The sequence below is a fragment of the Cydia fagiglandana genome, chromosome 3 (genome assembly GCF_963556715.1).
Source record: "Cydia fagiglandana chromosome 3, ilCydFagi1.1, whole genome shotgun sequence".
In the NCBI taxonomy this organism is placed as follows: Eukaryota; Metazoa; Arthropoda; class Insecta; order Lepidoptera; family Tortricidae; genus Cydia; species Cydia fagiglandana.
The window spans coordinates 11,271,068-11,284,142 of record NC_085934.1 but is presented as its reverse complement, the minus strand read 5'-3'; the positions used below and the strand labels follow the sequence as shown (position 1 = coordinate 11,284,142).

The 13,075-nt window shown below is 35.7% G+C and overlaps 1 protein-coding gene across 1 annotated transcript in view; it reads left to right on the top strand.

The window, feature by feature from the left end:
- The first annotated feature begins 745 nt into the window (after window positions 1-745).
- Window positions 746-13,075, top strand: part of LOC134680091 (lachesin-like) — a 110,443-nt gene continuing 98,113 nt past the window's right edge. Inside the window, exon 1 of the mRNA XM_063539131.1 lies at window positions 746-1,434. Within this exon, the coding sequence (XP_063395201.1) occupies window positions 1,287-1,434 (148 nt within the window). The 5' untranslated portion in view covers window positions 746-1,286. The remainder of the gene's footprint in view (window positions 1,435-13,075) is intronic.

Genomic DNA, 13,075 nt, shown 5'->3' with positions numbered 1-13,075 from the left:
AATGTTGCATACAAATTCCATTATTTGTCGAGTTCCAAACTTTTTAAAAGTTGAAATGGCCATATCAAATGAAGGCACAGGCCCAATAAACAGCCAAACAGATGATTAGTACCGCGACTATTTAGGTGTCTCAAATAGGTTGGCGTATTTTTGGCAGAAAAATACACTTCTATTTTTTTATTAAAAAAATGAAAAGGCGGCAACGGCTTTTCTCTGTGAAAATATATACGGAAGAACGTTGCTTTTGTAAAATATTTCTATGATATTTATATTTCTTGCACCATTTTTGAGAAAAGCACTATATATGACTCGGCTGGAAGGCTACTTGCTGGCTTCGGATTCAATTAAACGGACTCCCAAGGTCGTCCGTTTAAAACGAATCCTCAGCCTGCAAGTAGCTACTTCCGAGCCTCGACAATAATGTACTATTATTATGTTATAGGTTTCGATAGGTACATTGTCTTCTCGTACCTACGAAGTATTTTCATTACATACCGGGAAACCCATAATAAATATAGAAACTAAAAAAAAAGTAATTTGTAGTGATTATCTGATTTGAACAGAATTTATCTCAAAATTTAAGGTATTAAAAGTGGTTTGCATAAATAAATAGAGAGTCGTAAAAACACATGTAGGTAATATGTACTTATACATATTTTGTTAACACGTCGTGTGCTGTACGAGTTTTTTTTTACCATTGTTTAGAGAATCTACATAAAAGGTTAAGGTTGACACTTAAACCCGCACTCGTAAATCCGTAGGCGCGTTTTGGGTGCTATCTTAATCGCCGCGGTAGATATATTTACGTCGCAATAAGTTATCAGGAGCCTAATTACGGCCGCGAAACCACCTGTCCGCTATCGTTTGTCTGTACATAGGCCTTCGCATATACTTCCGTGCGTCTTACGCGCGGTCCCTCCCCCGTGGCGCGATTGGTCGGAGCGGTAGGTGCGCGCGCACCGGCCCTCCTCGCCGTCTGGAGCGATGTTCGGACTCCGGAGGAGCCGGTCGCGGCCGCGATGTGTCGCCGACAGTGCTGTCGCGACCCCATCGCATCGCAGCGCGGACCAGACGCTCCGCACAGTCCGCAGAGACCGTGCGCTCACTGTACCAAAACTATAGTAAAACTTCTCAAAAACTAATTATAGACATTAACTCATCAAGTAGACTCTGTAAATAATAGTTATAAAAGTTATTGTTGTTTTAAAAAGTTTCAAAACTTTTTACGCGGACTTAAACTTTTGAAATTAGTATTAGTGAACTATCTGGCTCTTTGGTGATGTGAAATGGGTTGGCATCGCAAGCAGGTCACGGTGCCGCGGCCGCTGGTGAGTTGGTGCGCCTGGGCATGCGCGCTGCTCGCCGCCGCCGCGAGCGCTCATGCGGATGTCGACACCTCAACGGGCCTTGGAGACAACACACTGACTAATTCAGGTAACCATACTATTACACCAGTTAAGTTGATTGTTTTCAAACGTGCGTGGGACACATATTAAGTGGGGTACATATTAAGGGGAAGGAGTTAGGTTATAATAATAATTATAGACATTTACAATATAGATAGTATGAAAGTGTAAGAATTAGAGCTAATTAAATGTAGCAGTTTTAATAACAACTTGTCTGCTATCGAGTTGTACCTATAATTTCGTTAGGCAGCTGGAGATGGCCTACTTGTAATTCAAGCCGTGTTGTTAAATAAAGAGAGGGGTCCACAAGAAGATCAATGGACAAACGCCAAATCAACATTCTACAACCATTTGTACTAGTTATTAATGTAGGCAAGGTATTATAATAAGTATAATAAATAACGTATCTTAGGCAGGGTTATCTTTGTTGCATTTGCTCATGTTGCTTGACATGAAAAACCTTGGGCGAAGTAAGATAACTTTATTATAGGATATTTAAAACTTTATTCTAGCTTATAATAAAATGATCAGTAAGTTTAACATAGTGCAATCTAGATTCGCACCTAGACTTTAGGATTTAATATTTGATTTTCTATAGTATGAATCAAAAATATTTTAACAGGCAAGCAATAAGTAAAACTAAATTATTATGTTTTTTCTATAGTTCGTTTTTTTAGCATTAGAAAGAACTCCACAGAAGCAAGCGTGCAGTTTTTATCAGACTCGTTATTTGTTAATAATAATTGAATTATCTAATGTATAGTCAATACATATTTATAATTTACTTCAAATGATTACCGCTAAAAGTGCCGGATTTGGAACGACAAGCTTACTTCTGCTGTATGAAGATGTTTTTAACGTAATTCTTTATCATTTTAATCAAAATTTAAGTATGAAAACTATTAGTGGGTCAAAAACTAGAACAAAGTTTAGTGAATGGGCTACTGCAGGCATTTATGAAAGTAGAAAAAGGCTTTATGCACTTTATAGTGAGAGAGAGCTGAACAAAAATACAGATTTCCTGGACTATGTGAGGAACTACTCAAAAATCTTCAAGAGAGTGTGTTTAACAGCCAAAGCAAACTATACAAGTTCTAAACTGAAAGTGTCGGACAACAAAGTGAAGACAACATGGAATATTATAAATAAGGAAGCTGGTAAATGTAAATCACGCGATTGTCAAGTCAACATTGTCTCGGATAAACAACAGACCATGTCAAACAACGATGTTGCCTCGGCATTAGAAGATTATTTTTCTAAAATAGCTATTAATACCACGAAATGTCTACATTCATCTTCGTCTCGAGCTCATTCCTTACTTTGTGCTAATGTTAAGAAATGTAATATTAACTTTGAGTTTAGTCTAGTAGATTCAGCAATTATTGTTAAAACATTCAAGTCACTCAATTTAAAGAAAACGGAAGACTTATGGGGAACATCCGTTAGAGTCATTAGTCATGTCTTGGACGTAATAGCGCCTTACTTAGCCGTAATTTATAATATTTCAATTTCACAAGGAGTCTTTCCAGATCTTATGAAATATAGCAAAGTCATACCTCTTTTTAACCGACTTCCATTTCATAGAAGGAGGAGGTTCTGTATTCGGTTGTGGCTATATTTTTTTTTTTCTATGTACGTTCACCGATTACTCCGACATCCGTAGTCCGATTTGAGTAATTCTTTTTTTGTTTGAAAGGAGCTACCTCCGAGTTGGTCCCATTTTAATTTGGTTCTGTTCTGATGATGGGATCCATGAGGAATTGAGGGAACTCCTCAATTTTTAAAGGCACATGCATGGTGATTTGGGTGTTTTCTTAAGCAACTCGAGCATTTTCTCCCGAAAACCACCACTTTGATGAAGTAGACCTGATGATGATGATTGTTTTGATGATAATGATGATGATTTATTAAATGTAGTATGTTCAGCGATTACTCGGGCACCTGTGATCCGATTTGAGTAATTCTTTTTTTGTTTGGAAGGAGTTGCCTCCAAGGTGTTTCCGTATTATTTTTGGTTCTGGTCTGATGATGGAATCCATAAGGAATTGAGGGAACTCCTCAGTTTTTAAAGGCACGTGTAAAGTGATTTCGGTGTTTTCTAAAGTAACTCGAGCATTTGCTTCCGAACACCTCCAATTTGATGTAGTGCAAGTGTAGCCTTACCACGAGTTTGACATTGACATATTCGTTACAAGACAAGTTAGCGATGCTAACGTCTTCGTAACTTACTTTTTATTTTGCATCTCGCTCGCACTAATATGCCAGTACGAGCGAGATGCAAAGAAAGTAAGTTACACACACGCTAGCGAATAAATCAATGTCAAACTCTTGGTAAGCTGGTAAGGCTACTGATCGGGGGTTAGGGTTAGGAGTTAAGGGGTCGGGGATTAAGGGGTCGGGTAATGCTAGTTGAAGGGGTGCTGGTTCAGGGCCGAGGGGTACATGGATCAGGGGTTGATACGCTATGAGGTTGAGTGATCGGGGGGGGGGGGGGGGTTGAGGGATTGGGTCAGTGGCGGGGCGGAGGATGGATTTAGTGTAGTGACAGGAATTATAATTTCCCAGACGGACTCGAGAAAATTCCAGATTACATATTTATTAGAGTAGATACACGAATTTAGTGTTAATCATGATATTGTTTTTCATTCACGCGTCGCGCTATTAACAATGCGTTAAAACTAAAAATGGAAAAATAAAAACTTTTTACAAAAAAAAGAAAACCGACTTCAAAAAGGATGAAATAAAATATTATCCTTTTTAAGTCTATGCGTTACCAACTGATATGTTTGAAGTCGGTGCCAAGCCAAGTAGTAAAGAATACCCGTCAAAAACAATCAGCTTTATGACTATAAATCCCATTAGAACTGTACCATTAGAACTATTATAAATGTGTAAGTAATTCTGTCTGCCTCATTGTCGCCTTTTCATGGCTAAACAACTGAACCGCTTTAGGTGAAATTTGGCAAGAACGTAAATTCCTTGAATTGTTTTATATTTTGAAATGTAGTCCTCTGAATAAGGGACGGGAAATAACTTCAGTCCCAATCCCACGCTTGCGTGCCGACAAACATGGTACGGACTGTGCCAAGAAGGTTTGATCGTGTGTTCTGAGGTGTGTACCTAAGAACCTAAGAAGGTACAGTCGACGTCAAAGATATGTATTATACACTTTTGCACCTTACTCCTTTGTAATAAGACGAAAAGTGTAAACATATGTTTAACGTCGACTGTACCTACAGAAAGTACGTTCATTGTAAGGCAATCCAATGTACATCCTTATCGAATTGCACCAAAATCATGGTATGCTTCAAAAGCTGGCTTGGCACCGACTTCAAACATATCAGTTGGTAACGCATAGACTTAAAAAGGATAATATTTTATTTCATCCTTTTTGAAGTCGGTTTTCTTTTTTTTGTAAAAAGTTTTTTAAATCGGGTGATTCGAGTGATATGGCTAATTACCGTCCAATATCAATACTTCCTGTACTAAGTAAAGTTTTTGAAAAGTTAATGTTAAATGATCTACTGGGTCACTTCAACAGACATACTTTACTCACAAGCAATCAGTTTGGTTTCACTAAGGGCCGTTCCACGACCGATGCTGCTTCGGTACTTATTAAACATATTTATGATATTTGGGAAAATTCTTGTGATGCAATTGGCATATTTTGTGATCTTTCTAAAGCATTTGATTGTGTGGATCATGGAACGCTCATTTTGAAATTAGAACACTATGGTCTGTCAGTAAATGCCCTAAACTTTATGTCTTCTTACCTTAGCAACAGTTGTTGTAAACAAAACCCGGTCTAGCGGTACTGTAGTCCAATTAGGAGTGCCACAAGGTTCTATTTTGGGTCCATTCCTGTTTTTGGTTTATATAAATGATTTGCCATGTGTAGTAGAAAATCTTTGTGAAATTGTTCTTTTTGCTGATGACACATCATTACTTTTTAAGGTTGATCGTAAATCTACCGATTACAGTGTAATTAACAGCACACTCGTTAATGTACTAAACTGGTTTACTATGAACAATTTGCTTCTTAATGCTAAGAAAACTAAATGCATTCGATTTTCTTTGCCGAATGTTAAACCAGTCGATACTAAGATACTTTTGAATAATGAATGCTTAGAGATGGTAGATAAAGCACTGTTTCTTGGTTTAACATTGAACAAAAATCTACAATGGAGTCCTCATATAAGAACACTAGCAAACAAATTAAGTTCGGCCGCTTACGCTGTGAGGAGAATTAGACAATTGACTAATGTTGAGACAGCTCGCCTTGTTTATTATAGTTATTTTCATAGTGTAATGTCATATGGTATTCTGGTTTGGGGCAAAGCAGCTGACATACAGACTATATTTGTCTTACAAAAGAGAGCCATTCGTTCTATATATAATTTAAGGGTGCGTGAATCATTAAGAGAACTTTTTAAAGAAATTAATATTTTAACTGTAGCTTCCCAATACATATATGATAGTATTATTTATGTTGTTAAGAATCTAGACTCCTTCACTAAGAATTCTGATGTCCATAACTATAATACTAGAAATAAAAATAAGCTTGCTATCAGAAAGTTTCGTGTTCGTAAAGTACAGAAATCATTCGTTGGGAAATGCATTCATTTTTATAACAAGTTACCTGAGGATGCTTTAAGATTACCCTTTCCAGCTCTTAAGAATTACTTAAAAAAGTCATTGATGTTGAAGGCTTATTACAGAGTCGAGGACTACTTGACAGACAAACATGCATGGTCCAAACCAGAAACTGTAATAACGACAAGTAGCAATTAAAAACATTGTATTATGTGTAGAGTTAAAGGTGACTCAGCTCAGGTAAGAAAGCACATCAAATTGTATGAAAGCATCTCATAACAATCAGTTAGATTCATATAATATGTATTCTCATTTCTTTTATTGATTTTATTTTCTTTTCCTTTTGTAAGATTTGATTTGTTTTCTGAAAGAGCTACGTATTTGTGATTTCATGTGCATATATGTTTATTTTTTATATCAAATTCTATAAAGTTATGTACTCACTGAGTATAATTGCATGAATTCTATAGTAATTTTAATTGTATTAATTACTCGTAATGCATGTTAATTATAAGATGTAATAATGTTTTGAAAAGATGTGTCCCGCCGAGTTTGTTGCCGGTCCCATATTGGGATACCCTCCTCCAATTGAGGGGGGATTTAAATCTTCTCGGGGCAGAGGTGTACGGTTGGAGCCGGTAAATTTATTTGACGTTCATAAGCGCATTGTAATATGCCTACTTGAATAAACTATTTTTTATCTTTTATCTTATCTTTATCTTTATCTGCGAAGTTCTTTCTAATGCTAAAAAAAACGGACTATACCGGGTGTGGCCTGTAACACGAGCAAATAATGAAAACATAGATTGTACTCCTTATACGGTGACCCTTTTGTTCAACAACTTTTAAAAATTATGAAGTATTTAGACTCGCTATTTTTCATACAAAATAAATATTATCTTCAATGGACGCCATCGCCAGGCCATATCATTGTGATTGACGTTGCTTGTCATGCCAAAATTCATGACACAATTCATAACAAAATTCGCAATACATTGTGTCTTAGAATAAACTTTAAAGTGTATTAAAAATCAAACTACAAGTTATTTTTAAAAGTCGCTGAACACATGTTGGTCAGTATGAGGAGTACATCTTACAGTTTAATTTTTTGCTCATATTACAGGCCACACCCGGTATACGGGTGTAGAGTATAATATTAGTCATTTCAACTAGACTAGGTAACGACTTAAAACTAACGGTACCTAACCTTAGTAGTAAATAAATACATTTGATTATTTATCCAATACTGAGTTATCTTCCAATTGTTTTATTAATCTCGGTGGGCGGAGACGGAATAGAACAACACCTCTTATGTACGTAATCTGAGATCGCTCAGTCTTACTTACTGGGCAAATGGTGAATTATTTTTATATTTCATCATTTTACTGTATGAAATGTTTATTTTTTTACTCAATAGAGAAACATTGATCACTACCTATGTAGGTATATTGTTATTTTCAACGTGTATCTATTTAATCAATACTTATTATAAGATTTATAAGTAGATAGAGTACAAAAACTGATGGTGATGAGCATCTTATTTGTCGTAGCTTTTGCTAACTATAGTGTACCTAGTGTACTACCTATAATTAAGATTAATATTTTAACAGTTTAACACATATCTACGTCTTAATTAGCAGGAACTTAAATATTGAGGACTGTAATTGCAAATTAAGTCCGTTTTGTTTTATCTTACGATTGTCTAAAATAAATATTCTAAGTTGTCGGCAAAACTATCACTACATATTATAAGTCCCCCGCCGCGCCGTGTGTGTTTGTAAAACCACTGAACGGATTTTAATGCGGTTTACACTTATCAATAGGGTAATTCTTGAGGAAGGTTTAGGAGTATAATATGTTAATATATGTATTTAGAGAATGTACCTGTGTTACTTTTTCCTTCTTTTCTGTATTCTAAAGGTTGACAAACGGCTGTTACAGCCGCAGCGGCTCGGAGGTTCGGAAGTCTGACTGAGTTATTATTTCATAAATAATATTAACACTACACCTTATAAAACAAAGTCTCCCGCCGCGTCTGTCTGTGTGTATGTATGTATGTTTGCGTTAAACTCAAAAACTACTAAACGAATTTTCATGCGGTTTTCACCTATCAATAGAGTGATTCTTGAGGTAGGTTTAGATGTAGGTATATTTTGTTAAGGTTTTGTGTAACCCGTGCCAAGCCGGGGGTTTTTGTTTCAAATTCTGCTCCCCACTGAAATTTTTTAAATTTCAATTTGAAAAAATATAAATAAAGAGGTAATCTTATAAGTTTCAAACTTGATAAAAGTAGAGAAACATAATAGTTTTTAACAAGAACTAATAAAAGCCGGTCAAATGTAAATCGATCTAAACGACATTTTACAAATTGTGTCAAATATTTCTATAAGCACTACCACTACGGAACTCTCGGAACGCGAGTGCGACACATTACTTTGCTTGTATTACATTTTCCATAAATCATAACGAGATTGCTAGTAAATCCATGCAGCATGGGGTTGGGAGAAAATCTAAAACCCACTTTCATTTAATTTGATTGAATGATTCTGTAGGGTGGCGCGGTCAGGTAACTTTGCTATTCAGCTTTCTACCAATACACGGTGTAACATGAGGAAACCGAATAATTTTAACAGCGTATTCCTGATCATATTTAGAATTTTAGAGACAAAAATGTCCTATAAACTTTTTTTGAAATTCGCCTAGTTTCAGAGATAATATTAATTAAATAAAAAAACAGTTTTTATTGTTACATATTGCAAAAGGCCTTATTGAGGGTGATGTTGCTGCTATGGGACGTAGTCTATATCCTATTGATAGATGCCAAAAAGTGACAAGTAACACTTTGCAAAAAGTAGGTTTTATAAAAAAAAAATGTAAAAATCTATTTTAAGTGACAAGTTTACCAATAACATTTATTTTTTATTTACAAATACATTAAAAATATTGAAAAAAAAAACAAAAAAAAAATTGGCGAAATTGACCTAAACTCATATTACATTTTTTCCTTCTTTTGACCTCAGAAATGCGTGGTTAAAGTTATTCGGTTTTCTCATGTTACACCGTGTATGAAATAGGTGTTTAAGTAACTGGGAGGCCAATTCTGATTCAACACTTGTTATTGACGTCATCCTCACATCTCGGCACTCGCACTTATGATTATGATTTATGAGCCTCATCGTGAAATGCCAATTAGGCCAATCAAATTCGTTTTTTTTCCAGGAATTAATTCCCGGCAAGCTGGAAATAGTCTTAATACCTTCATGTGGTTCTAAATTAGCGTAAGCCGAGTTTGCCCCATTCCAGGCGTAGTAGAAAAAAAATTGCTCTTTTTCAGTTCTTTGCTTGTAGTTCAAAAACGGACTGACGGAAAATTTGCTCTGATCATGATAAAAAATTACATCTAAGGATCCGAAAGATACCTTTATATGAATTCGTAGTCAAAGATTGTAAAAAATGGCCGCCAAGTTGTTTTTTTTTAAGTATAATCGTGTTAAAATCTGATTATTTTTCACCAGTGTCTAATCCACCACTACCTTGCTGGTAGTGACATTGTAATTGGGGTTATTCATTCATCATTGTTTTAACTGTACAATAAAATACTTAAAATAGTGCTTTTTATCTTTTCAAAGTTTATTTTCATTAATTAATTATTAAGAATACATACTCGTACGTGATTTGGAACGATGCGTTCTGACTAGGGTTTGCACGACGGATCCGAAATGTATGGGAAGATCCGCGGATCCGGATCCAGATCCGGATAATTTCATACATTTCGGATCCGGATTGCAAACCCTAGTTCTGACCAAATCTGACGTCTTTCGGGGGTCTATTATAAACCGACAATATACCTGTTACCGTTGAATGTCGTTTTAACTTTTTTGTCTCTATCGTTTTGCTAACGACGTGAAAGGGGCAGAGATAATAGAATCCAAGTATTTCGAACTTGTATTAGGCCCCGCATGTTAAAATCACTTGAATTTCATTTTGTCTCACCCAGTGAGCAAAATGCGATTTTGCTCAATGTTTTTAAGTAGCAAAGTACCTACCCTTGTTCGAGCTGCTGAGGTGAAAAAATAATTGTCCAATCTGTCTTTATGCCGACATTTCAGTTAATTTGAGAATTTTTCTTTTGTCATTCTCTGCAGTAGGTAAACAATATGTTTACAGAGCTGTTGACGTATCAATATGTGCAGGGTCCATTTTTAATTTTGAAATCTTATGTTTCCGGGATGTTGTGACCTAGATAATGTGATTGTGTGCTAGATACCTATATAATTACGTGGGATTTCAACATCCAACATTTATAACATTTTAACTTAACGGTAACAAGTAGTCAGTTTTTTTTTCTTTCTAACATCACTGATATATACAGGGTGATTCATGAGACGTGAGCAGGAATAATCCTGCACACTCGGTAACTGGTAATTGATCAATCATCGTCGTATTTAGGTGAAACAACCACACTTTTTCTTATTTTTCAACTTTTTGGTGAGGGCAAATTTAATTCTCTACAATCATGGTCGCTCTACAAGACCTAATTAATAAACATAAAACCTCTTTTACGAAGAAAATTAAATGTCAAACCTCAGTGAGATACGAGTTTTCAAAAGTAACCAGACCGTGATGACAGTGATGACATTCAATTTGACACAGAATATCGGTAGTTTAGTATTGGTTTAGTATTCTAATGTTAGGGTGACCATCCATGTCGTAAATAAATTAATAACTTTTTTTTTCAACGCGACTAGAAAATTAACGTTAACCTCACTAATACTGATAGGAAACAGTTGCTTATAATTTACGAAATACGCAGTGTTAGTCCTGCTCACGTCTCCTGAATCACCCTGTAGTTAGAGCTACCCCAACTAGGTAGCAAACTAGATACTTATTATAGTATTCTTCGAGCCTACTTTTTAGCATCATATAGTAGCGGATAAAACAAAGCGCTAAAAGTATCTGCCACCCTGGAATTATTTTCCAATTAGAGAAATATGTATGTATCTCTACAATTCGCGTTCAAAAGTACCTACTCACGTTACGTTACATGAGATGAGAGACATACCTCTTTTTGTTAAGTTATTGGAGACTGGTGGATACTTTATAAGTGTAGTCTGATCCTGACTGTACGTTTTAATCTACACAATTTTACTAGTTTTTAAATAGCATAAATGGAAACAAACGTAAAAAGGTAGGTACGTAGCTCGTCTAATAATGCACAAGTGCATCGCTGTTAACGCGCTGATAGCCAGTCGTGGCGATGTCAGTAATTTGGCCAGTCATAAATTACTCGTTTAACTGAATTATTTGAGCCGAAAGCATTCCTCTGCTATCCAACGCGATCCATTTTCATTCCCCTACAACTCTCGTGCGGCCACTGATATGTAGGCATCCGGGTCTCTTCACAAATGAGCTTTGAATCAATGACATTTAATTAACGGGTAATTGGTGACGAGGTTAGCAGCGGAAAATAAAATTATTTTGCTGGCTATAAAGGTATTATTTGCGAGAGTTTGGGTATTTAATGTGATACCAAAAATACTTGTTTAGTTAGATATGGCAGAGGTGATTTTGGAAATTTTGTAGGAATTTTTCTTCCTTTTCCGTATAACCTAGAGTATACTACACATGCACAGAGTGATTTCAAAGATCACGTAAAAAATATTTTGCACTGTATAGAGACTATTAGTGAATTAGGGTTCTGCAACTACTCAGCTAGGAATGTTATAGTTTCATTTCGTCTGTCTTTTCGGGGTGTCTTCACGACATTAATAGTATAAGAATGAAATCTGGTATCTCTACTTATTCCTATTTATATTAATCACGTAGATCGCGCGTAAAGTGGACATGATTTTATTTCGCTTCAACAGTGTTAAGTGGGATAGTATTTGAGAATAAATAAATGGGTGACAAAACCTTTATTTCAAAAATAATTTTCTGGAAGCAATCGCTCCGTAAGACCAAAAATGTGTCCCCATTCTTCCAAAAACAAGATAAAAAAAATTGAATAAATAGGTAGTATAGGTACCATTAAAGAAACCTATTTTGTGCATACTCGTAGAGTTGGAAGGGACGGACTCTCTTTGTTCAGATAGGGGAAATATGAAGAAAGGCCAGGTCAAGAACACCCTAAACCGGCGAACGTGTAGAGGAATGTAATGAAAGCGAAGGAAGCGAAAGAGGTATGTCAGGAGTCAGGATCGTAGTAAGTGTAAATCTGTAGTCTCCGCCTAGTCCTCCGGGAAATAGGCGTAATTATATGTATATACAAGCTTTCAACCCCTTTTTCACCACCTTAGGGGATGAATTTTCAAAAACGCTGAAATTAATTTTCTTGTATTTTAATAATATATCTTTTTACGAAGTTTCAAATTCCTAGCTAAAAATAAAACTTGAACCCCATACAAACTTTCATCCCCTTTTTAACCCCCTTAGGGGTTGAATTTCTCAAAATCGCTTCTTATCTCTTGTACACTTTATAAATGTAATCTAGTGTACAAATTTCAACTTTCTATCTTTTGTAGTTTCGGCTCTGCGTTGATGAATCAGTCAGTCAGTCAGTCAGGACACTTGCATTTATATATATAGATAGATTTTGGACAAAATCGGCAACGCCGTTTTTTGAGTTTTTGATAAAGTTATCTGTTTTAGTAACAGGACGTAAGTACTTATTGCGAAGATGATTCCTTTTGTTCGTTTGACCTTAGTACTTACAAAGTACCCCATTTTATGCCCGCTATTTTGACAGACAGGTTACTACGTGACGGATGTTTATTTTTTACTAGAGGTGGTTGATTACGATTACTTGATGTACTTACGTAGTCATTATTTTTGGTCGGTGCCGTAGGTTAATGTAGTGTACATTTGAAAAGCATCATCAAAGATATATGTAAAAATTTAAGTAAAGTTGTTTAGTTTGATATCCAAATTTCCTAAAAGATGGCGCTGTTACATACGCAAACCAAGTAACGCTAGTTCACCATAGCTGTCAAATATGAGATTAAACGATTGGTATTGTAGCTGGTTTGTTACTGCACACCGTTGTATGGAGACCTTGCATTTTGAGACTATGCGCTGAA